The sequence below is a fragment of the Festucalex cinctus genome, chromosome 7 (genome assembly GCF_051991245.1).
Source record: "Festucalex cinctus isolate MCC-2025b chromosome 7, RoL_Fcin_1.0, whole genome shotgun sequence".
In the NCBI taxonomy this organism is placed as follows: Eukaryota; Metazoa; Chordata; class Actinopteri; order Syngnathiformes; family Syngnathidae; genus Festucalex; species Festucalex cinctus.
In genome coordinates this window covers 19,074,221-19,101,363 of record NC_135417.1, presented here as the reverse complement: position 1 = coordinate 19,101,363, position 27,143 = coordinate 19,074,221, and the positions used below count along the sequence as shown (strand labels likewise).

The window sequence follows — 27,143 nt, the reverse complement described above, 5'->3', positions numbered from 1 at the left end:
TCTGGGAGAAAGACCACAAAGAGAATACAAAAATTCCACACAGGAAGGCCAGAGCCAAAATTTAAACTTTAAAAACTATTTCATCATGCTGTCAGCAGCCCTTTGTATAAGCTTGAATTTCAATTTAATTCAATTATCTCCCTTTTAAAGGTTTCTAACTTCACTCCATATTCTTCACTCTAAATTGACACTTCAAGTCAAGTGAATTCTTATGTAGGCTTTATGATGTTAAGTGGCTTATTTGTTAGGTCGACAAAAGGGCCTAACTATTGTCATGGTCTGATAACTTTTTCCCCAAAAGACCAAATTATCAAAAAAAAAGAAAGAAAAAAAAAAAAAGGCCATTACTTCAAGTATTTAGGGTTTGCACACATCTCAACCATTGTTATTTGACTTGTTTATTTTTTCAAATGGAATGTTACAGGTTATTAACATTTTTAAAGGTATGAATAAATTATCTATATCTTATTTTTGGGCTAACTCTCATTGAAATAGGTTGCTCAGTGGCAGGTGCAGTTACGATTGTGATGCTGTCCACCGCCCATCTAGAGGGCGCACTTGCTTTAGATTGCTAGCCTATGAAGCTGTGATGTATTGTCCATGGCTTTATTTGGCAGTATTCACATGTAACGTCAGAGGTAATTGTAATTGTCAGAGTTTTGGGGAGCAAAGATGGGTTTCAAAACAGTATGTGTATGTGTTTTGTTGAAACGAGTTCGAATAAATAAACTTTTTCTCTCTGGGCAACAAGTGAGACCAGCCTGAAATGGTTGTACAGTACATACATAACCAGATATTTTGCCATTCGATTTTCTGTTACCCAGCAACAAGCATTAAAGGGACCCTTCATTGGACTCGACATTGGCACTTATGTAATTGGTCTGTATGTAAAAAAAACGATGTAAGCACTAGAATCCCCTCCATGACAGCTTTCAGCATATCTGCTTGATTGACAGTACTTCAGCCAGTCGTCAGTGATGACGGCAGCATTTAACTAGTGTTTCCTTTCTTGCTTTGTTCGATTTTGAACATTTAAGAAAATATGCCTAATATGCCATACATGTTGCGTGCGTTGACTCAAATTTTGGGAAACAGTTACAAGTATTCCGAGATCAGTCTGTAAACAAAATGACAATAACACCAGACACAAGAGACTACATTAAATTGTAAATTTAATTTTTGACTTTTAAGGCTGACCAAAATCAGAATCCTGTATTTCTCTAACTTTATCCATTTAACACAGGATACCATACAAAACCTACAAAAAAAAATGCAACAACTACAACATTCCATTGAACAAATCACAAATGTACAGTATATGTTTATACAATACTGCTTTTGTTGCTTATTTGGCACTTGACCACTTTTTTTTTTTTTGCATTTTAAAGAAAAGTTACACCTGACGCAGCCCTGAAAAAATAAAATCTCACAAATACAATAAAAGTAACCCATTCGGGGTTATCATTGCAGTAGTTTATGGAGTGATTATGTTTTTATCTGCATGGTATGAAATAAAAACAGCAGTTCTTCAATATAGAACCCAAAGCCTAGCCTTATTAAAGCGGCTTTTCCATAATGAAGGGAGCAAGGGTCACATTTGTCCAAATTCTTTAAAAAAAAAGAAACAAAAAAAACAACAACAGTGGTTTTAATAATACTGACTAGTGGTAGTACTGATCCTGGCAATACAGTACTCGAGAACCGAAGAAAAGAACTGCATGTGTGACTGGCCATTCAGCCATTCATCTTCACACAACGGTCATATAGTAAATACACACAAGCATATAAGCTCCATGCATGTTTTGAGTAGTGATTCCATCTGACATGCGGCATTTAAAAGCATCTAAAATTAAGTCTTTTTTTTTTTTTTTTTTTTTAAACGCTGGAAATCGCACATAAGCAAGAATACAAAGTTGACGGATACTACAATCAGCATGGGCTGGATCTGCTTTACGAATTGCTCAGTTTTTATGTCCCTACGATGTAATCAAATAGTAGAGAGAGATCAGAAATACTCTGGCAATCTGTCTCGTTTGTGAGACCTCGCAACTGCTGGAAATGCAAATAGGAGCATATTGGTTTAGTTTTTTTGCAACCAAACACATTTGTGGAATTCACCATATACATCAATATACATTCTCACACAAAGTAGCAAAGAAGAAATCAAACAATACTTGTTCTCAAGTCTGCTCTGCAGATTAAATTCTCCTGCTTACACTAAGTCACTTTCATCTGCACGTCGTTGTGGTTCTCATTATTGTACACCCTTGTGCAGTCCACAAAGAGCCAAGCAAGGACACTGATACGGAAACACCAGTGTATATACAACCTAGTGGAAATCTTCTCGATGAGCCTGTTGATAGCAACCTCTTTCAAAACCAGTCGAAGTTCTGGCAGTCGGAGTTTGCCTGGAATTAGAACAAAACTGCAAGTGGGTCGAGAGTTGTGCGCAGCTTTTGACATCTTCAGTGCATACTGAAGGCCCGTCGTCTTCATCGTCACGTGCTTGACATTCTTCATCATCGGTCTTCTCCATACTGGAGGGTGAAGGGCATTATGGATCACCCAGAGAAGTTCTAAAAGAGACACAATGACCTGACAGTGTGAATATTTTTATCAAATGAAAATTGGATGGGACTAATGTGATCCTTACAAGTCAAGTGGATAATTCATCTTTAAAACTGTCCAGCACTGCTGGGGTCACATTGCAACAGGCGTACGATGGATGGGTCACTTTTTGCCCCCTTGATGAACTCCTCCAGGGACAGCTTTCCTAAAACACAGCAGGGATATTATAACAGTCAGTTTTAACTAGGAGTGGGAACCTCACGATACGATACGATATGTGATGCAAGGCTCACGATATGACGATACTGCAATTATTGATATATTGGTCAGATAATAGGTGGGTTTCATGTGATGTCATGACAAGCGCCCAACCTCAGATGGGGGACAGGACTTAATTTCCCCATAGCAAAGAGCTGAGAAAATGTTGAAGTTTTGTGCTGTTTAAGGCTGTACCAACAACCGGTATAATGGAGAAAAAAAATAAAAGCTACTTTCGCGCCCCGAAAGTAGTAACCCATAAAGGTGACTTAAAAACAAAAACAAAACAAAACAAAACAAAAAAAAACACGAAAGAAGATGGCAGACTTGTATTATAATCCTTTGTCTGAAATCCGGAGGAGCAAAGTTGGACAACGCTCGTATATGCAGTGATCACTTCGTGAAAGGTAAGGATACAGCAATGAAAGTACTTGCATAGTTGAATAAAACTCAACAGGTCGGTGTAATATTACTGGAAATATGGCTAACCGTGATAATACTATGTGGAGTTTGTTCTACAGCTTGTGTGTCCATGCTAGGTGGCTGTGTCTTTGTTTTTAGCAATGCTATCTACGTTAGCTATCACAACGAGTGGTTCTTAAATTTAGGTCCTTCTTCCAGGAAAGCCACAACATACATTAGATCTCTGAGAATGGTTAACTTAGCAACACGTAGAAAATAGCAGGTAAAGTAACAGTTAGCCAGTTAGCTTGTAGCCTGATGCCAGTGGTACCTTTGAGTACATTTGAGTTGAAACGGAATGATCTTGAATCACATTTACTCACCCGAACAAAAACAAGACGGCAGTCATTTAATGATTCTTTTGATCCGAGTTCGCTGACCCAACCACACATGAAATATTTGTAAGCCTCCAGGCTTTTATAGACCTTCATTTTGGCTAGCGCTGTAGTACGATGGCTGGAGGACGAGGTAGCTCGAGATATCGATAACCTCCACCCTGTCGTGCAAAAAACAGTCCTGCCTCTTCTGTGGCATATATCCCATAAATCCACGATAATCAACGACAAAACTACTCAAGGCATAAACTGATGTTTTTTCAATGAGAAAATAGTTTCTTTTTGTACCATCAATGAAACACAATATTAAAACTGGGGTCTTCTTCACAGTGAGTACTTTAGTGTATTTTTTTTAAACAAATACAAATGATAAATGTCTTACACAAATAAAAGTCAACTCATGAGTCTTCTTCCACTGAAGACTTCCGTACATTTCCCCACCACTCTTATGAGGTGCTCCCCCTAGTGGCCCACCAAGAAATTGCTCAATAAGTAATGGACAATGGAGCCGTTATAGTGGCTGTATATTAACTACAAAAATCGCGATACTTGCATAGGCGTATCAATAATCTATCGTAAGGCAAAGTATCACGATTTATCGCGATATCGATATATCGCCACGCTCCATTTTGAATCCACTCACCAAGTGTGGGCAATCGTTATTCTCTTGGCCTCTTTTGGAACTTCTTTTAAGCTTTTAAGCTTCTTTGATTCCACCAATGTTTCATGTTAGCAAAATTAATGGACAGACTTGTATTACATTGATTGCTCAAAAAAAGCGCAGTGTCCGCTCGGATTCAGATTTGGAATTTGCTTGTGAAACGATCCAGTATTAAATAAAGTATTTGGAAATAAAATCAAATTTCTCGTCTCATATTCATTGTTTGATGTTTTAAAGCCAAATGTTTTTTTTGTTTACAGCAAAAATAAAATAATTTGATTGTTCCAATGATTTTGGTAAAGGGTGGGTTTCCCAATACTCTCAGTGTGAGGTTTACACAGCAGGTCTTCAATGCTCAATTTGGTGATCTTTTGGTGAAATGTGACTTTTTTTTTTTTTTTGCATAATCGGTCACATTACATAATAATTGCGACCTCCCTCTGGGTACTGCTTATGGAAGTAAATATGGTCAAAGCGTGCACAGGGTTGTTTTTATCATCTCACATCTACAGAGGAATGATTCGGTTAGAAATATTTTCAGGAAATGAAGCGAAGCGTTTCGAGACGTCTACTAAAGATGATGTCACATCACTGCTGCACACAATAAATGAACCGTCTGAGTGGCTGATTGACTTTTATTATTACCACAAATGTCCACTTTTTGGTTCATGTTTCAAGTGAGATTCAATTCAAGTCAAATATAAAGTCAACACTGTTGCTCAAAACAACTTTGCAGTTTCATGGCGATTGACAGTGCAGTAGTCTCTCGAGTACTCTCCCCTGCCCACACGGAGCGCATATTCGGCTTTTGATCACTTATAGGTCGCATACATGTGACTTGGCCGTTCAAACGGAGGTCGCATTGCAAAAATTTGGATATGTATCCAATCTAGGACCACATATGAAAGTGACCTAGGTCAGATTTGAAAAGTTCAGGGGGCGGCACGGTGTTCGAGTGGTTAGCACGTCCGCCTCCCAGTTATGAGGACTCCGGTTCGAGTCCAGGCTCCGGCCTTCCTGGGTGGAGTTTGCATGTTCTCCCCGTGCCTGCGTGGGTCTTCTCCAGGTACTCCGGTCTCCTCCCACATTCCAAAGACATGCATGGCAGGTTAATTGGGTGCTCCGAATTGTCCCTAGGTGTGCTTGTGAGTGTGGATGGTTGTTCATCTCTGTGTGCCCTGCGATTGGCTGGCAACCAGTCCAGGGTGTCCCCCGCCTACTGCCCAGAGCCAGCTGAGATAGGCGCCAGCACCCCCCGCGACCCTTGTGAGGAATAAGCGGTCAAGAAAATGGATGGATGAAGAATTGAACCGTTCAGACTGTTGTGGGGGGGGGGGGGGTAAAAAAAAACAAAAACAAAAAAAGATACAGGTCGCATATGGGCATAAAATCCGATTTGGGTCACATTTCTGATATCACATTGTTTACATTAGGGATGTTCGATACCACTTCTGTTTCCAGATTGATATCAGTGCGCGACTACTCAAGTCTAGTAGTCACCGATACAACTTGTACATATGATACATAACCCCCCCCCCCCCAACCAACAAAAAAAAAAAGAAAAGAAAACAATGACTGATAATGGCAACTTTATATTGTTCTAATTTTTAATTATTACTAATTTTTAATTATTAATTTAATTATTACGTTTACCAATACCTTAAAATAAGGCTAGTATCGGTATTCACACATCTCTGGTTTAGATACAATGAAACCTGGAACAACCCACATACGCAGACTCCTAAATTGGATCATCATAGCAATAACAACTATGCAATGTCGACACTTGGGTATGCACAAAAACCAAGTAAAAAAAAGTGCTCCCTTCCCGTTTTTGCTTTAAATGAGTGACCTTAATATTATTGGACACCATCAGCAATAATTGTTCTTTGTTAATGATCTGCACATATTTCATGTTCCAAGTTCAGAGTAGACCATATTTAATGGACTATGCCATTGTCCTAGTTATGATTTACAGCTGTACGTAAAATGTGTTTTTGTGTGTTTTTGATTTACGTCATGCTCACACTGACAGGATGTGCCTAATCTCTCTGTTTACGCTGCGAGCGCACTGGCAAATATCTGCTACAGATCTGATTTTTTTTTTTAATCCACATTTGGAAGAGGCCCGATTCCCATCTGAGCAACTGTGATTTCATGCTTTTTTCCCCCCTCTTTATGCTGCCATAAATCAGAATTGCTTCACTTGAACCCTGTAGGGCAAATCCAGCCTGCCGTGAAAAAGGTCCAGGCATATCAACAGTACACTGCGTGAATGCGAGACGCAATGCAACATCAGGTCTGTGTGAATTCAATTGTCAAAGCTTCCAATTGGAGTATCGCTCGGAAAAGGCAGGCGGCTTTGTGAGAAGACCGCAGCTGACAGCCGGCAAACCAGCTGGCAGTGACATGCTTTGACACACATGCACTTCAAAATACTGTACATGCTTTTCATTCCGCCTAAATTCAACTAGGTTGGATTTACACTATTTGGTTCAAGTGATACAATTCTGTTTTGTTTTACCGGTAATTTCTTTTAGGCCTTCATATAACAACTGGTTCACTGCATAGTATAAATTATTACTATTAATAATGTTTCTTGTAATTGCCATTACAACAACGACATATGTCGTTCACTACTATCTATCTTCGTGTAGCCATGTTGAAATTACACCATATCCGCCCACCACTACTGTTTACTCGGACTTACGTATGAATATTATATGTTTCATATGTACATCCGTGTCTTTACTACTCTTCCACACATATGCCCCGCTTTTATGACATCACATCCGCTCTTCGCAAACTGGTAGGGATAGATCGATAATCGGCGGCGCTGATATTGGGTATTTTGACGAATATTGGTATCAGCCTTTTTAAAAAATCTGACGGCTGATAAAAGGGAAAGCTAAAACCATTTTTTTTTTTTTTTAAGAGAGAGCTCAGAATTGTTCATTCGGTAGTCTTACCGATTCAACGTCATCATTGCTCTCTTTTTTAAAAAAAATTTAAAAAAAAATATTTTTATTTTTTTTACGTGTATGTGTGCGTGGGTGCACGTATGTGTGTGCATGCGCGTGCGTGCTTATACGTGTAAAATTATACTCATTAATTCACCAGTCTCGCCAGAGTCGTGAGGTTCAAACGGTCAGGAGACCAGAGAAAAGGTCAGAAAAGATCAAAAGAAAAGAAAGATAAATTAAAGTGAAATCCAGCACCAACCAAACACTTCCTGCCTTCCCCATGGTTACAAAATCAAAGTCTTGCCAACCCCAGAAGCATCTAAATTCCAACAAATTAAAGAGATCTCAAGAGAACAGAGGAAAAACTAAAGAGAGGAAGGAGGGAAGGATAGATGAGGCAGAGTGAGATCCATAGAAACCAGTACATCCAATCCATCAAAGTGAAATCCAGCACCAACCAAACCCCTCCTGCGTGGTTACAAAATCAAAGTCTTACGCCAACCCCAGAAGCATCTAAATTCCAACTATTTTAAGAGATCTCAAGAGACCAGAGGAAAAACTAAAGAGAGGAAGGAGGGAAGGATAGATGAGGCAGAGTGAGATCCACAGAAACAAGTACATCCAGTCCATCAAAGTGAAATTCAGCACAACCCCCGGACACACCGCGACCCCCCCCCAAAAAAAAAAAAAAAAGCCACCCCCCAACCCCCGCTAAACAATAACATAGTGACAACTAAAAAAAAGGGTAACATTAAATGAGACTCTATTGAAATAATTGTGCAATTATACACAACTGAATATTGTGCATAATTGGGCACATATTGCATGCATCGCATACACTGACTTAATTATCAGGTCTAATTTGGCAGCTGGTGATGAATTGCTTCCACTGCCTTTTTGGGGCCTCGTGTGCGCTTCTCAGTTGCTTTTTTTTTTTTTTTTTTTTTTTTGTGGTTAGAATCTTGATCTTTGGATGTATTTTGGAGGCATGTCAACACCTCAGAACTTTGTCTCATAAAAAAAAAAAAAGAAGCAACACATAAAGCAATTGTACCATCTCTGTTGGTGTCCATTTGCCTGAAGATCTTCTCTGTCCTTTTCTCAGGCGTTGACTCATCCTCAGGCATCTTCATCACGGAGGAGACCATCTTATAAATAGCCTGCATGAAGGCAAACATGATTGGGCGGTCACTAGTTTTCCCAAATCGCTTTGACTGAAGTAAACAGCTTGCTTGTTTATAGTAAATAAGCAATTTATAACACAAATGAAACTTTTACCAACCATTCAACTTCAGGCATTGTGATTACATGGTACAAAATAATAGTTTTGTTTTGTTTGGTTGTTTTTAAGTTAAACTCATTTAATACACAGAGCTGGAGTCAATCTCAGATGACTTCAAGCAAGACATAGAATTAAGTCACTTAAAGAAACAACCACAGCATATTTTAGTTTTTTATTAGGTAGGAATGTTTAATCTCTCTATATATGTACTTTACATAGAGTATGTGCGTTGCGCTTTGAAATCATCTTCTCTATAATTTTAAATTTGTGATGCATCGTCTGTGCAGTATATGTCAGCTTTCCTGTTTATTTCACAAAAGATGGCTGAGGTCACTTCTAATCAGTGTCTGCAATAGATCTCATTTGTATGCAAAATGGACAGCCCTTACTCAAAAGATGTTTTCCTCTACCTCAAGATAATTGCTGATAACACACACAGTACACAAACATACACACAACCACACCGAACTGTCCGCTGTTGTCTGATGCAGGCAGCTCGGTGGTAAACACTGAAATCATGAGAGCTCACTCTTGCTGTCTCTAATAAGGAGGCGGTCTTGAGGGGAACGAGAACTGACGTGAACAGAAGAGGGCTGATTGTGATTACAGTGCTTTAAATAGGTGATGGTTATGCTTCCTATTACAAAGTGTCAGGGCATCTCATCTTCTGTGTCACAAAATAACTGATTGACAGCACATTTTCAGCATCTGTTGTAAACAACTTCTTTTGATATTTATTCAGTAAGACGTATACACCTAGCTGTAATTTTGAGCTACACAAAGTGCCAAGAAAAACTAAGAAACTAACTTAAAAAAAAAAAAAAGGAAAAGTATATTATTCGAGTTAAAATTGTGGTATTGTGACAATGCGGGACAACAATTTTGTCCAGTACTTCAGCATTCTGTTGATTACACATACTTGGCTGCACCCAGTCATGCTATTGAGCTAGCAGGCTGCACAATACACATCCATGGCAGAAACATTTATATTAACTAGTAATTTCTGGAGAAATTGCGTGGGAATGCTGAAAGCGAAATGCTAATAGCTGAATGCTAAGATTTGAATGTATGTGGTATTCTTATGAAGTAAATGGTGAGATAAATTATGAAATTATGACCTCCTACTGGGCAATGCACTTTACCAACTGTGCCACCGAGCAGTATTAGACACCTGGGAATGATGATAATTATTATGTATGGAAAGTGATAGACCTACTTAGAAAAAGTTCAATGCCGGTCCCATTGAAAATGAATGGGGAAAAGTTGAAATAAAATGTTTAAAATTGTGAAAATACTGTAAAGAATTGTGGAATCAGGCGATATACAACCAGGGAGGCGTGAATTTTTTAAGCTAGTTGAAATTTGAACAGGGTAAATTGGAAGTATTGTGTGGGAGTTGTTACGCGGCAAAAATGTGTGGAGAATAAAAATCACAATAAAGTATGTGAAACATTCCCACAACAGCAAATAATATACAACCATGAAGACTATATACATACAAGGTTCCCCTGACTTGGAATATTTGAATGTTAAAGCAGACCTACTTACCTTTCCTGTGTGTTTATTGTTGTCATGGTAACTACTTTGCATTTCCATCTAGTGCTAAAGCTAACACTTTTTTTTTTTTTTTTTTAGCCTGCTACATACTGAAATAAACAATCATCCATCCATTTGTCCTGATACAGTCCAAAATGTCTCTGGCAATTTTATCCATGCTGACCTATAAACAGTACTCCCCAAATTGCACAAGCATATGTGCCAGCGGGGGAGTAAACATTCCGGAAAAATGGCTTCAGAGAACCATCAGTCCGAATGACAAATCTGACCATAGATCATTACAAATAATCCTGGCAACATTATGAGAAAATGATCTTCCGGTCATAAAGAGTAAAAACATGGCCTGAGGAATGAACGCTTTCCACTAAGAGTGCTTCGCAAGACCAATGCGAATACGCTTCCGATATGCGCAATTTGTGTCACTATTGAGAAACTATTCAGAAAGTTATCAGAGTGTATGTACCCCAACCACAAGTTTTTACACCATGGCTGCTGCTACACTAGTTAACTCAGCCAACTTTAAAACACTGACTAGTAGGAACACTGTATGCAAGATTTTATTGTCATTTCTGACTGCCCTTAAAAAAAGCATCTTGCCCATGTTAGTCGAAGAACTCAGCGACTTGGCTTAATTGGATGTTATTTGGGATCATATGACATTCTGCCATCTGATGCAACTTTTCAGCTCAGCTCTCCTCTCACCCCCAAGGCTGTGTGGAGTCTTATTTGTATTCAGCTGCTACTTCTTTTTTGCCTCCTCCATTTTCTATCTTGGTCTGTTTTCACCAAGAATTACAATTCATACAAGGTATGGTATGGAACACAAACCACAAACCATATTCGGTCTTAAACTTAATTCCACTAAAGGGGGTCACAAATAATCGATTAATCAACTAATCAAGATCATCAATGTAATCAACAGCTATTTTGACAACTGATAAATTATTCGGAGCTGTTCTTTAACTTAAAATTGTCCAAACCCTCAGAGTTCAACTTCTCAAAAGCAAATATTGCCAGTTTATGCCGCCCTTCATGAAAGCAGAGTGATTACACTGGTCTGCATAAAAAAAAAAAAAAAGAACCAGATGACAAATATTTTCTGGATAATTTCTTCTCAGTGAAGACAGCGGTACCATTTATATGAGCAAATATGCTCAAGTTTTTCCTGTTACACGCTATGTACTATTTTTTTTTTAAAGATGTTTTGGGAGGCTACTAGGTTGCGCATTGGCCCAGCGACAGCTTAAATGGAACACCGGCACTACTGACTTTTAAACTGGGTTCCAAGGACAACACGAAGGATTCATTGAACATACTGTATCTGTAGAAGACTCTAAAGGGAGATTTCACCTCACTTTGCTGCAAGGATATTTGTAGGTTTTTTTTTGTTTGTTTGTTTTTCAATCACTTTTCCTCGCAGTCAGTGGCTGAGAAATAGGTGAATGTTTATCAGGAGCGTTCAAGGACCAGCTAAAGGTAAGCTTATTCTCTAACTGATTGTAGCCTCCCTCAACAAGTGCACAATCTGTTATATGCGACTTTCTGAAGTTTAGTTGGTAGCTTAAGGTGTATTTTAGTGGGCAGGGATTCTTGGTTTAAATTGTGGCTACTATTGTTTTTAATATAAAACAAATTTTCATTGATACAACTGTACGTACAATTCTTACTGCAAATGGCCCGTGCACAAAAATATTTAGACTTACAAAAGTGTCAAATCTTCCTTTTTATATAGGTCACATGGGAATTGTGCTCAGGTTTCATATCCCCGCCCTTAATCCACCAACACTCAAACTTAAAAGGTCAATGAGAAGCAGCTTATGAATGAAATTCTCACAAATGAGCCTGCTCTTTATAGTGGTCGTTTAGTTTTTGCCAAATAGCCTAGAGTCATACTAGCATTGTGCCAATGTATTTGGACAATTAATGGCAGAAATAAAAGTTTAAATGTTTATGGTAAGCTGAGTGTAATTAATGCACAAAGGTCAAAATTGAGTGAGTACATTTGCCATTAATTATGCTTCTTTCAATGTAAAATGAAACAGCAATGCATGATCATCATGAGGTTTGGTTTCTTGTAAGTACTGTATACCTTTCATCTTGTCAGTAACTTGAGCGCACCAGATGGTAATGGAGTCCAAAATGAGTGGGCCATATTTAAGTAGGCAAGAATATAAATATTTTTCTAATGATTAATTTAATAAGGCCTAGTTAATAACATGAATTTTCTTCTAACTGGAAAACAAAACAACTGCAATAGTTCTTTGTTACGCTTTATTACATTGCTCCCTCTTGGCTGCTTCTGTGTATTGGAAGGCTCAGCAAGTATTTTCAGTTTCTCTACAAAAAAAATGAAAAACATAAATAAATAAAAATATACCTTTGGAATTCATCCCTGTGTGCGTTTGCTGAACCATAAATCATGCTCAATAAATAACGCATCCAAGGTTTGACACAAATGAGTGTAGGCACTCATTTATCAAGTAATTTACCAATAACAAAGTTCGGGGACAGTGTGACATCTTAGCTGTTATGTGTTAGAAACATAAGTAGTAATTTAATCAATTTAATGATCAATTGTAATATATACAAAATAATTAATAATTATGTTGGGAATATTTTTTTCCCAATTTCTTTGTATCTTTAAACTAGTCTGCTTGTTTCTTTATTTCTAATAAAGGTGGTAGTTAGGTAGCAAAAGCGGATGGGTTTGCAGCATGTGTTACAAGCACATGAGCAAGGTGAGTTTCGACCAGACTGGGACAAATGTTTATTATTTGTGATGTAATTCACCATTCATCATCAATCAAGAATCACAGTGCAATGTCTGGAGAAATTGCTTGGGAATGCTGAAAGTTGAATACTAATAGCTGAATGCTAAGCTAAATGGTAATACCTGAATACTAATAGAGGAAATTGAAAGATGAGCTATGAAAATTACAAAGTAATTAACTATTAATTACTACTACTACTACTACTACTACTACTACTACTACTACTACTACTACTACAAGTAGTAGTAGTAGTAACAGTAGTAACAGCAGTAGTAGTAACAGTAATATGATTAGTTAACTACTAATTACTACTACTAGTAGTAGTGTTCCCACAATAATAAAAGTTAGACTGACAACATAATCAACATAACCATCATAACCTCTGATTCTATTTAATTAATAATGTCTCTACATAGCCAGAGAAGAAGGTTTTTGTGTGTGACTATATCACAGAAAGTGCGCAGACCTGAGACGGTTTAATTATATTGGAAAAAGAGCGATATGAATGACATGTTCCGGTGTCACTTTGGTAAAGAGAGACAAACGTAATGTTGAAACTTTGTCCTGTATATATCAGGCATGATGGATTTGAATTTCTTGGAATTGTCTTTTACTTCTCTGGGAATGAATCAGAGAGGTTGGCTTGGTGGCTCAAGTACAAATAAATGTACTGTACATCATCTCAGTGGCGGTTTCTGGCATGTGCAGGGTGGCATTGCTGCGGGGGCAGAAATGAATGCTACATAAAAAGGTTTTCTACTGTGTAATGCCATATCGATCATTGCCATTTGTATGGGAGTATGTGCACTCATTTGTGGAGTCACCCTCTGTAGAAGAGATGCAGATGGCCCTTAGTTAAGTGAGCAGAGTAAATATTAACCTCAGGAATGCGTTATGAACTGAGTGATGAAGTACTGAGCAATGCAGTCTACGAATCATTTCAATTAATTCATCATAGTGATTAAGTACAAAAGAACTGCCCCATTCAAAGAAAATGAAACAAAAACAACAACCTCATAACTAACTAACTACTAGAAATATTAAGCATATTGTTGAACACCATTTCCAAAATGCCGCTAGGCATGCTGGGTTGTCCAGTGCCAACGTCAAGACATTACAGTACACAATAACTTTAAATCGCTGATAACCTCTCATGTCATGTAAAGACAATTTCAAAGGGAATGAGAAGAGCCGCTTTGATTGGCAGCAAATCAATGTGGCTGTGTTCATGCCCAGAATGGCGCACAATGCCCATTTTTAACTGCACCAAGGTGTGTGCATCTGCAAAAAATATATATATATATATATACCAAAACCCTGTCTAGCCTGCCCCTGCACAAAATTACACATCTCATACGAATGAAGCCAAAGTGGACCATTTAGCTCCTGTTACAGTGTGTTTAACCTGCCACAGGGGAGGACCCTCACATGTGATGGTGTTTACATTTGGAACTCAAGTGCAGGAAATGCCATTTAAGCTCTCTCCTTTCCTTCGGTTTCTTGATCAAAGCTGAGTAGACACTGCTTCTTTAAGTTTCTGTATTTAAAAAAAATATATATATAAGGAAACACCATGTAACAATCCTGGAATGTGAAAGAGTCAGTTCTTTGCCAATCAATTCCCCTTTGGGACCCCCAAACCAGTTTAGAGAGATAGTTGGAATATTTTGAACATTCCCTGGACATTTGCCTACAGTATTATTTGAGCAAATACAATTGCTTTTTTAATCCCATATGGGATCAGTTTATAGGAGCCCATATTTGGTTATTTAAGTTTATGACAAAATGGAAGACACTTGCCTCATCATTGCAGTAGAACCATGTGATTTCTCCTAGCCAAATGAATGATTGCTTGTAGTGTGTTAATCGAATGCACTTCCACAGATAAAATAGCCTATTTGTATATTGGAGCACCAGCATTGTTTTTCCTAATCTCATAAGACACTGTGGTTTACTGTTACTAAAACCATTGTTGTGACTAACATGGGTGAACTATGTCTTAGACTACAATGAAATAGGAGTTGGAAATACAAATGCAAATGAAAAAAGTAAATTCTGTATTTTAGCCCTCATACACAACATAAAGACGACTTACCTGTACAATCTCCAGCATTTCAGATTTACTGATGTATCCATTTCCATCCAGGTCATACATACTAAAGGCCCATTTTAGCTTCTGCTCCAGCTTGCCTCGTGACGTCACACTTAGAGCAATAATGAACTCCCGAAAGTCGATTGTCCCATCGCCATTAGCATCAAATGTGCGAAAGACATGCTCCGCAAACTTCGAGGCATCCCCATAAGGGAAAAAGTTGCCATAGATCTTCTTAAACTCCTCCATGGACAGGTTCCCACTGGGGCAATCCCGCAAAAAGCCTTTGTACCACTCCTGGATCTCGTGCTCGGTGAAGTCGGTGCTCTCCAGGAGGTCCTGCATCACCTCAGGACGAAGCTTGCTGTTCTGCTTCCCCATGTCTGGCAGTCCTTAGAGTAGTAGACTCACTGCTGGAGGACAGAGAAAATGAAGAGCTCTAATTTTCTGATGCAAATGATATCAACACAGAGCTTTGACATGTGAATTGATTTCCTTGATCCCAGTTTTATATGAGGCAGACTCATGTGCTGGGAAGTCTTGTTTGCATTTTAAACAACCATGTAAGCAAAGTAAGGTGTGCCAAAAGAGTAAATTTGAATGACATTGCAGAAGAGATATTTGCTAAAATTAAGTTAAGACAGAGAGATGACTAAATGGCACAGGAGAATTGAACCAATCACATGTACTGTATGCATCTATATGTGTATGTATTACTCGCGACTGCATTTAACAGGAAAGATATCACTCCCTCCTTTTTTTATTTGATTTTACAAACCAATGGAGCATTACATGGAAACTAGTTCTGTGTACAGAGTACACTTAGCACCATATGCCCAACATGAGCTTAAACAGCCTATAAAATCTCTTGACACACACTAAACTCGGGCATACATGGAGGTTTAGGTTTACATGAAAAAAGTCAGACAGAAGAAAATTGTATTTTAACATAACACCACTGAGAATTAAGACAATTAATGAGACACTTTCAGAAAATTCGACAGAAGTACGTGTTGTATTTGTCATGCCAATCTTTAATTGGATAGATTTTAGTCATGTAGTTTGCAGTGATGTGTTCAGAACAATGTGAAACATTTACATTTATTAGCAACCATTCATATGTTGTCCAACAGAATTGAAATGAATTATGGCCATCTTACTTTATGACATAAATATGGACGGATCAACCGCTCTAATGCCTTGCAGACATACTATACTACCACATTGGCATTTACAGAGAAAGGCTTTTGCTCTCTGGGTGGGTATAGTGAGTACAGTCTTTAATGACAAGATACGTCCCAAATACTCTTAGACCTTTATACAATCTATAGTAATGGCCTTAAAACTACTACAAAATGCAAATAAACTCTTTTGTAAGAGTAGGCTAACTTTCAAGTGAGCTGCATGCCGAAATGTTTTGCTTATCATATATTGAGTGTTGGAAAGCACCAACTCCACAGTTTTCTTAGGGAGGATGAGTCTGTGTACCTTACAGGCCAGCTGTTTGATGGAGGGAAAAAGAGATTTAATTGGCTCTATATAATCCAAACAAGTCTTCCAGAAGCTACTTTCATCTTGATAATAGCCTTAATACAGTCCTGGGTTGTGTCTTGTTACATTGTATAAATAGTCAAAAAAGATGTTCCCAATTGAGATTACCGGTGATTCATTTGGAATACTTTGTCCAAGAATCCAACCTGTCATCATCAGGAAAAAACTTTTATTTACTTTGCCGACAGGTCTCCCCATCCATTTTCTACACTGCTTATCCTTTCTCTAGCCGATGCCAGTCGATTTGAGTTAAAGGCAGGCTATAAACTGGAGTGCCGGTTTCGATTGATTCTGGAAGTCAGGTTCATAATTCACACAACGACTCATGGGGCTCTGCCTGCAGGCGAGCCTACATCTTCCTTTAACTTGAGTCATATAATTCTCAAGTAACAGTGAGTACAATGTTTGACTACTGTAGCCACCTCTGTACAGAATGCCACAGTAGCTGTGGTATTGAGGCAATGGGACAAAATAAATGTTGGCGCCAGTCCGCAGCATAGTTTCACACGGTCACTGACTAGCATGATCAGCCACTACAAGGGTTACAAATGTGACAGCAAAGGATTCCTGGCACGTTTGAGCTAGCCCTTTTGCACCATTTCCTGATGTTGACTCACAGTAAGAGACACCCATTTGTAGAATGGGGAACTGAAGATTGTGTGTTGAACTGTGAACTTGGGACAAGCTTGCTGTTTGTAAAAGGCAGAAGCCAAATGTTCATGCACAACAGGGAGGATAGTATGGCTGTCAAAGAACATTGAAGTGTTAAAACTTTCTGATGAGGTCATCACCACCTAGTGGAATACACAAGGTTCACCTGGAATATTTCTCCCAATTTGTTAGCCTGAGGCTTACATAGTAGCATGTCGGTCTATTGTGATCTTAATTCAGAAAAACTTACACATAAAATCCAAGCCAATGCACCCAGAGATAGTTGCATATTTGCCAAACACATCTGTTAGTCCTTCTCGAAAGCAACATCAAAAGGGAAATTTACTGTTTGTCGAAGTGCATGCTAAGCAGCCAAACATGGTAATGTTTTTGTTGGTGAAATAGCTTCCAATGTTACAAGGGAAAATGTAATGTCATCGCAGAGCTGATAAAGTACGGGTAGTAGATCAGAACAGGACACTTTTATTTCTTTGACAAATACTTGTTAACAGAAACGTACCTGCTAAATCAATCACGATGCTTCAAATCAAAACGTAAATCAAATTGCCAGTTAGACTGTAATAAAAGAAGGAAGATAGCATGACGTAAGTGCTCACATTTGCAGATTCACCGGTTAATATGATAATTTAAGGATGTGATAATAATGGTAGGTGTTTACTGTTGGCTGAGGATGTTAGAGTCATAGTACATTAATTGGAAAATTGTCGTTCAATTCCTGGACTCACACTAAAATAAAACACAAACAGTTGGGGGTTGAACTGTAAGTATGCATGACATTGAATAATACTACAGTCAAACCCAATAAAAAAAAAATAAAGAAACATTTCACGTTTGGTTTAACCGTAGCATAAAACTTCACCTCACTTCAGCTCAGCCTGCATGAAAGCATGAATAAGGCAAGAGCTGACTCCAGAAATTGGAGGTTGACCAGCACCCTAGAAAAGACTATTGCAATTTTAGGATTCGACTGTAATAAAGTCACACATGCTATGTCATGTTATTTTCACAATGTGGGAAGAAATTAAATGCAACCAAATGAATTTATTGACTGGAAACTTCATTATAGTACACCTCCAAAACAACACAAGAACAAAGTGGAATACATAAGGCCTTTTTTTTTTTTTTTCCCTCGTACCTTTTCCATACACTTTAGCCCCTTTACTGCAACCTACACTCTCTTAGAAATCTTTTTTTTTTTTTTTTTTTTTTTTTTATAAATAGCAGTTACCATAGCAACATACTGTCCACATCACATAACCATTGATGAGCTTTCTGGCTGAATGCACTGACATCCACTGTCCATCCACTTATACATGGATGCACACTTTACTCCCAGTTAAAAGAGGCTGGGACTGCGTGATGTGTGTGTCGGGGTGTGTGCGTGTGTAGGCGATATGTGGGTGCAGGTACGTGAGGTGAGTAGCAGGTAGCCTATTGTGATGAATACAATCCTTGTGACAGCTGAAATGAAAAAAGGCTCTACAATGTGAGAAACATCAAAACTAAATGCTTCAGTGACGAAAAAAAAAAAAGCCATGCTGTGTAGCTACATTACTGTGCTTGCTAAGAACGTTAGCTTTTGCAGCATTAGCAAGCCACGCCAGTGACTGCACACTGAATGCTACGAGAACAGTGAGCTTTAAAACAGCACCATCATTGTACTGTACTTTTTACTTTCAGGGCTAAATTTAGGTACGGACAGTGAATTCATCGATCACATCTCAGCTTTCGCACCACACAATATTGTGTTGTTTTTTTGTTTTTTTTAAGCAAAAGATTTTACATGTTTTTATAGTATAGACAGGGTTAGGGAATCCAGCTCCAGTGAGAACAAACTGAAACAGTTTGACTTTAGCCACAGGTGCTTCTACTCAACAGGTCTCGTTCACCTGCCATTTAAGTAGAAGCAGGGTTTTAACTTTCTGGACCAAAAACCCCCAACCTTGAGTATAGAGGAACTCAAGATGTGCTTGAAATATACAGCAACACTTGCTAATGCCGCTTTTCCATTAGCCCTGCACAGCACGCTATCACACCACACCACACGGAACGACACTACATGGCCGTCATTGCGTTACCATTACAACAAACGCGCCGCGGAATGGGGGCGTGATCATTTGAACTGTCCAAGCTTGCACACCCGCAGTCTGACTCTGCCTTGCGCCAACTTTGAACCGTATTTACAATTTCATATGCATCACCATGGGTTAAATATTGAGATCTTGATTCCACGACCGGCTCGCAAAGCTGGCCGCCTGCGCTATTTCAGAATGGAGAGCTGAGCCTCATTCATGTAACTGCGGCTCGAGCTCTCATTCAAGTGAATGGGAACACTCGACCAAGCAAGCAGTGTACTCGCAATTTTTTTTTATAAACGATAAACATTATAAATCCTTCCACAAGTACCGTTTAAATTGTAAATATAGTTCAGGGTTGTCGTAAAATATTATTATATTTATTGTCTATACTGTATTTTTATGACTTTGACGAAGACCGGCGGGCGCCTCTGCCTCTCTCGTAAAAACAAGGAAATGAGCATGTGCCACGGCGTTGCCTGCTAAGTTGCTGTCGGCCAATCAGATGACAGTGATGACAAGGACCCGCTTGGCCCCAGATGATTGTCGCTGCAGTACCACTGCTTAACTCATTTGCTCCCAATAACGTGTAAATACGTTTTTTTGTTTTGTTTTTAATGTTGTAAGTGTCCCAAAGACGTATTTATACGATTTTTTGTGTTTTTTATGCTAGAGCATACAGAAGGCTTTGATGCAGTCTCTCTCCCGTTCGCAAAGAACGGTTGCAGAAATGGTAGTTATTACACAAACGGCCAGCAGGTGGCAGCAGAACAAAGGAGATCAACCAGGGCCATCTAGGAAAAAAAGCTAAATTACTTACAATTTTAAATAATTTGTGAAAACTGATGAAACTTAGCTCTCTTCTAATGCTAATTGCTGCAAAACGGAAACAGATAGAAACATACTTTTTTTTCCTGATGAAAGAAGAGACTTTAATCTTTCTTTTGGGAGGTTCCATGCTTTTATAGCAATTGAATACAATATTCTGTGGGCCTTGCAAAATCAGCCAAAATCCAGTAAAACAGCCGGGAGCGAACGGAACTGCTTCTGTGAAAATGGCTGGGAGTGAATGAGTTAAAAGGGTTCTTAAAATGGTTACAACGGAAATGCTCAGCCCCGAAAAAGTCCCATGGAGAAGTATGCCTATTCGTTCACACATGCCATAGGGTTGTACAATGTACTATTCTCCAATCTATAAATGCTATATACAGTACATTAAGTGTTTCTTTTGCTGCAATATAATATATCAGATCCCCGCGACCCTTGTGAGGAATAAGCAGCCAAGAAAATGGATGGATGGATAATATATCAGATTTAATGTGAGTGCTGAGCCAAGAAAGGAAGCAGAATGATGCACATCCATAACAAGAGCAGTAAAGAAAAATTCTGAAGACTAAATTGTGACCGTTTTGTCAGACGTAATTCTCGTTGTCTCACTTTTTTGCCCACCGCATGAAAAAAAAATATTGGAAAAAAAAATGGCTAAGAATTCCATACCACAGGGTTTGCACCTATTCACCAAGACTTGGACGATTACGTTTTAGTCACATGTGCTCTGGTGGCTTGGCAATATCTGGACAAAGGGTGAACATACCTTTAAATTGTGTCCCTCCTTCATTAGGTTGTCATAGTAACAGTCAGACCTTGCAAAAGGAAGAGTAGGCGATTAAGCCTCATTGATTCAGGAAACAGAGGGAACCAGCAAGTCGACAAAGTCAATTTTATCACCACTAAAAACAGCGCAAAAGATGATGCAATAGAAAAAAATAACATAAAGTAATACTATAAAAGATGAGTGGTGTTTGTATTTTCTGCACAAATGATGCAATGTGAAAGAAAAAAGCCAGGGTGTGAAGGATACAGTAAGCCTTCCGATGGATTCAGCACCCACTCAGCTGAGTCACACTTGACAACTATTTTGGAGCATTACGGAATCGGCTCAGCTTCCTCACTGCTTTGCATTCCCAATATTGCTAGCGATGAGTTTGTTGTGCATGTCTTTGTGGCTCTGGTCAGCTTGACAGGACAATCGGGTTTGACAAACATTTTGGTCACCGTTTGGAATGATTCAACATTTGCTGTGAAGAGAAGTGTGAGTTTAAACATTCACAAAACAATGTGTCATTGGTTTCTTTGTGAAGATGGGGGGCGGGGGGGGCGGGGGGGTTCCAAGTTGCTGTATATTTCAAGCACATCTTGAGGCCTTCATAAACTATAATGTAGTTAGCCCATCAGTTTAAAATCCTTATTACGATCTTGGTCTGAAATTTACATGCGCTTGTTTTGTTTTTGTTTTTTGTTTTTTTGGTCAAAAGCAGCCACGGGGTCATTAAGAAGATTACAGACGAACAGTTAACAGCCAAAAACAAAAAAACCCAAAAACATTAATTATTTTAATTTCGGCAAACTTTTGTTAGAATCTTACCACAATCATAAAATCCCAGAAATCAGGCAGAACCCCCTACAAACAGATGTGTAAGTCTCCCAATTATCCAAAAGTCGTCACGTTCAAAGTATCCAATAAATGCAAATCACGAGACAAAGACGACCATTTGTGATGAACCTCAGAGTCCTGTGATACACAGTATCCAGGGCATGCAAACTCAGAGACAAGATAATATGCACGTATGAAAACATAGAAATAATCAAACACTGACATAAAAGTAACCCACCTCTTTTTTTGGATTCAAAAGAAAGGTGGGTTTTGTTTCAGAAATAAAACCCCTGTTTCAGTTTCAACCTTTTTTTTTTTTTTTTTTTTAAACCAACTGCTGTATATGACTGAAAGGGAGAGATTCGTCAACCAAAGGCCTATACACCTGTAACATGGTTTACCTGCAGGGGTGTTAAGAAAAATCGATTTGGCAATATATTGCAATATTACAGCGCGCAATTCTCGTATCAATTCTCGTATGCATCCGGATCCGTATTTAAACATCAATTTTTGATGGAAATTTTCAACAAAAAGTCTTACTTATGGTTAGGGTTCACACATTAAGTATGGAAGAATGTTATATTAATGGAACATTAAGCCTTACTATTTTTATTTTAATGCTGTTCAAACATGAAACAGACTGCAACCTGTTTGTTAAAAATATAGTGTTGAAGTTTCAGTTACATACATGATCATGCAAATCTTACAGTGTACTGATTAGTATTTTCTAAATTTGAGTTAAAAAAAAAATTGCAATAATCGACTTAAAGATTCGCATCGGGATTAATCTGTATCAAATTACCTATGAATCGTGATACGGATCGAATCGCTAGATAACCTACTAGGCAATTCACACCCCTCGTTAGCTGTGACATTTGAGAACATCCATCCATCCATTTTCTTGACCGCTTATTCCTCACAAGGGTCGCGGGGGGTGCTGGCGCCTATCTCAGCTGGCTCTGGGCAGTAGGCGGGGGACACCCTGGACTGGTTGCCAGCCAATCGCAGGGCACACAGAGACGAACAACCATCCACACTCACAAGCACACCTAGGGACAATTCGGAGCGCCCAATTAACCTGCCGTGCATGTCGGGAATGTGGGAGGAGACCGGAGTACCCGGAGAAGACCCACGCGGGCACGGGGAGAACATGCAAACTCCACCCAGGAAGGCCGGAGCCTGGACTCGAACCGGAGTCCTCAGAACTGGGAGGCGGACGTGCTAACCACTCCCCCACCGTGCCGCCCCATTTGAGAACATGCTTTTAGTTTAGTCTGCATCTAGCACACATTTTGAATCATAAAAGTTCTTCTAGATGTACAGTACTGTAATTATAATCCAGTTGTAATTGGGCAAATGACAATGCGGTGTCATCAGCATATAACGCTTCGCATTACATTTTTTTTTTGGTCAATGTTATTGATGTACACAATAAATAATAGAGGCTCCAGAACTGACCCCTGAGGCACTCCCTTTCTTACTATATGAAACACAAAGGTATATCCAACTGCCTGCACAATCAGTGTCCTCTGTTAAATAGTAACGCTTCCTGCAGAAAGGCTTCCTCTAGTTAAACTTTGCATTAGCAGCTTGCAGTCCACTTATTTGAACCGTTCTTTTTCCATGAATATACAAAATAGATCATCAATTAATTTGAAAACACATTTGTTTTTTCTCCCATCCAGATTTATGCACACACTATTAAATATATACACAATGAAAGTGCACTAATATTTGGTTAATTTGGTTATTTGTGGTGTGCAAGGTTTACAGTTTGGGTGACCAGGCATGTGCCTATTATGCATTACAACTCATGCTGTGGTCAGGCTGACCGCCACCAACTGCGTTGCCAGGGAAGTGCTGACATTAGTGAAAGGAACACAACTTAAGATGTCAAGAGTGCTTGGTACCATTATTTGAGTGTGCCCTTAACACCTGCTCATACACATAACAATCTGTAGTACGCAAAATGTGCCAAGTTAAAGTCCGAGACTTAACTACAACAACCACAGCAAGTATACACGCATAACTAAAATTGCAAGCCTTGTGGCAGACAGTGAGAGCAGTCTGGAGGCAAAGCCTGAGCTTAGAGATGGTTCTCATTAAGTACGCCCCCAGGGATGGACCAGAGCTCGCGTTGCTTCCTGTGCAGAAAAATATAGAAACAGGATATAGCATCACGGAAAATAACCAACAGAACGGAAGTCCCATCAGGGGAGGTCAGGAGACAGGATGACTCCAAGGAACTAGGACATGTTTGAAAGGTTTTTAAATGAAGTATTTCTGAAAATACAAACAGTTTGACATAGCATTATGAGCTGTTGTGTGTTAACCACATAACGCCATCTTAACAAAGTTTATGGATGCACAAAAGCAGATGTTTACTATAAAATAAGGTAATAATAATCGTAAATTAAATACTAACTCAAAAGCATCAAAGATTATATTAGAGAAAGACACTTTCTAATGAACACAATCTAAACTGCTCAAGCCGGATGGAAATATCCTTGAATTCCAGCTACAACTGAGGCTGCAATATCAACAGATGCGCTACAGATGCTAACATACATGTTTTGAACAACTGTGGGAGGGAGGTATAAGAGAATTCTTAGTATACGACTATAGTTACACCACCTGCCATAAGGAACGGGGGGGGGTGTATGATTAAAATAATCAGTGGCAGCCTAGCACAAGTGCCATTCATTTGCTATGTGGGTGCACAATGGTGAAACACTACATCAATGCCAAAAGGTAAGCAAGGTTACATTGATTTTTGTTGGACGCACAGATTAGCTTTGGCATTTGCTTCTGATAGCGACAAATACTTGATGAAGTTGTGTCAAAGTGCTTAATTTGTGGTTAATGTACAATAATGTACAATATGTTTTTTTTCCTGCAGTGACTTGTTCGCTTTCATTGTTGTTGCCAAGCAGGACGATACCTTGATAAAATTGAATTGAACTAAAATGGAGGATAAATATTAAAGGCTAACATTTTATATGAAATCATACTGACTGGACAGTAAGTCGGACGCACTCAGCCCTCCAACCAGATATGGTATTGTGGTCAATAGAAAATGGGATCAAGGGTGGAGGATTGTAAAGTATTACAAAGTTAGTTATGATGTTATTTTTCCCCAAGATTGATAGCAGAAGTTTACAAGGATATGGAGTAGAAGCCATGAGAAGCTGGGTAACTCAGTAAATCAGTAATATATTTTTATTAAGCCAAACTCAATTTGTAATTAAAATTAAAATTTAAATATATATATATATATATATATATATATATATATATATATATATATATATATATATATATATAATTGGGCTGCAACCAATGATTATTTTAATAATTGATTAAACTGTGACTATTTTGTCAATGGACTGGTGACACAAAAACACAAGTTTTAATTTCCATCGCTTCGGTAAAGAAATCAGGACATTTGAGATTGACAGGCAAGAAAATGCCCAAACTTAAATTGATGACGATCGGTTACTGGTTTGGTCCATAATATGTCAAAAAAGAAGATGTTTGCAGTTGTTTATATTGATTCATTATCAATACAAAGAAAATTTATTACCTTTCATGGAAGACTACAGTAATATGAGTATTTACTGCTGAGAGCCTAAAATCCAGCAGATTTGGATGCTTTTGCTATAAGTTACACAAGGTCTCTAAAGATTAATCCATTATCAAAAAAGTTATCAATTATTAAACGATTAGTTGTTGATTAATCGATGCCTCTCCAATGGTAAGCATAGTATTACTAAAACAGAAAATCTAATGGAAGCCAAATTCATTTGAACAAAAAACACTGACAATATCCTCCTTATCAGTCAGTATACCCATACATTAAAATTATCTAGCTTTATTATTTATTTAGCTTTTACATCAACAAAATGTATACATTATATTGGAGATGGTGATTGGTCTTGAGCTAAAAGTTGGCCATGAGATAAATGGCTGATTACCTTTAATCATGTTTCAGTCTAGAGGTAACTTCCGGGTAGAATTGTCAGGTCATAATTTCATCTTTTGATTATCAGATGGTGATTTGAACAATTTATGTTAAGAACAGGAACAAGGTCAGCTGACTAAATGGTATCACTTTCAAATATAGTCAAGAATGTAGCAAAACAGACACTATGTTCCTTTTTGTGTCCAGCATGACATTTCAGCGCGTGGGAATTCCAGTCTGCGTTTAAAAATAGAACATCTGCTTCCCATAGGTCATGCAAATGCATGAGAGACTATAGGCCAGGCAGGGTTATCCTTTAGAAATGAGCCACGTCAGTGTGTGACACCCTGCATGGAATCTTTTAGCTGCAGGCAACCCCTTTGAGCAGTTTGCACCCACTTGAAATGGGATTTCAGTTAAATGAGCCATGACCCTCTTTATAAAGAACCCAATTGCAACGTGACAAAGAGTCTGTGGCAGGCCAGCTGTCCTTTGCATCCATCATAAACACGTCACTGTGCATGCATAACTCCTCAATTGTAGATTACATGGATGGCCCCTTCGGAAAGCGCAGGAAGAGCGAACACATGCGACACTGCTCTGAAGAACGTGTGTTTAATTAGAAGCGGATGTATCTTATCAATTCTTCCATTGATGACTAAAACCTTGGGTATAGTTTTAATTTTTAAGTATTGTGCCCTGGAAATCGGACATCTTGTCTGTGTGGTAAACACAAAAGTGGCCAAACAATGGTTCTGGGGGTTACAAATTAAAATAATTAATTATAGTTTCCAGGCAGAAATTTTTATGCCATTTTTGTGGACAACATAGCCGAGTTAGTTTTTTTGTTTCTCCCTGTTGGATAGCGGCGCCCACTTTTCCCTATTCACAAAGTAATACTTTTGCAAGAGCCTTTTGGAAAGTTTTGGCATCATTTTCGTCAACACATTCATAACTTTCTATTGGCAGACTAAGTCTCTTCTGCTTACATTGGATTGGAGCATGTAAATATCTGATTACACATTAATGCCACTCACTGATGGAAAGCTCGCAGTTGTTTAAAAATCACTGGTTTATACAAATAAGTGCCTAAATGACCAACATGCCATTTCTTGGACCTCCTTTATTCACCCACTTTTTTTACGACTCACTGTGCCTTAAATAGTTGCTATGTACTAGACTGCAGACTGTAGAAGTGAACTGAATCATGTCCAAGTGGCTAAAAAAAAAAATCTTCAATTGGGGTCTGTATGTCTGTCATCATAAGGCATAAAGATACTTATCACCATTTTGTTTCAATTCACAGTCATGTGTCAGAAATATGTGCCTACTAATAGTGACTAATCATCACAAAATGTTACTGTGTGTATGAATAAAATTCCACGTGCAAAATATAAGGCTATACAGAGAAAAAAAATTGCCACTCTACAAGTTCCACTATTTCGATCAGCATCTTAATATGATAGTGGCCCTAAGTGTTCTTAAAAATGAGGTAGAGGTT

At 38.5% G+C, this 27,143-nt stretch overlaps 1 protein-coding gene across 5 annotated transcripts in view; it reads right to left on the bottom strand.

The window, feature by feature from the left end:
• Nucleotides 1-1,155: 1,155 nt before the first annotated feature.
• ncalda (neurocalcin delta a) overlaps nucleotides 1,156-27,143 on the bottom strand; it is a 55,456-nt gene continuing 29,468 nt past the window's right edge. For 4 of the 5 annotated variants that reach the window (XM_077527228.1, XM_077527227.1, XM_077527226.1 and 1 more), the window contains 4 exons: nucleotides 14,953-15,362; nucleotides 8,302-8,407; nucleotides 2,654-2,773; nucleotides 1,156-2,576 (listed from right to left, as the gene is read on the bottom strand). In XM_077527228.1, coding sequence (XP_077383354.1) covers nucleotides 2,676-2,773; nucleotides 8,302-8,407; nucleotides 14,953-15,330 — 582 coding nt within the window. In that variant the 5' untranslated portion in view covers nucleotides 15,331-15,362 and the 3' untranslated portion in view covers nucleotides 1,156-2,576; nucleotides 2,654-2,675. The remainder of the gene's footprint in view (nucleotides 2,577-2,653; nucleotides 2,774-8,301; nucleotides 8,408-14,952; nucleotides 15,363-27,143) is intronic. The other variant, XM_077527225.1, reaches the window with a different exon arrangement.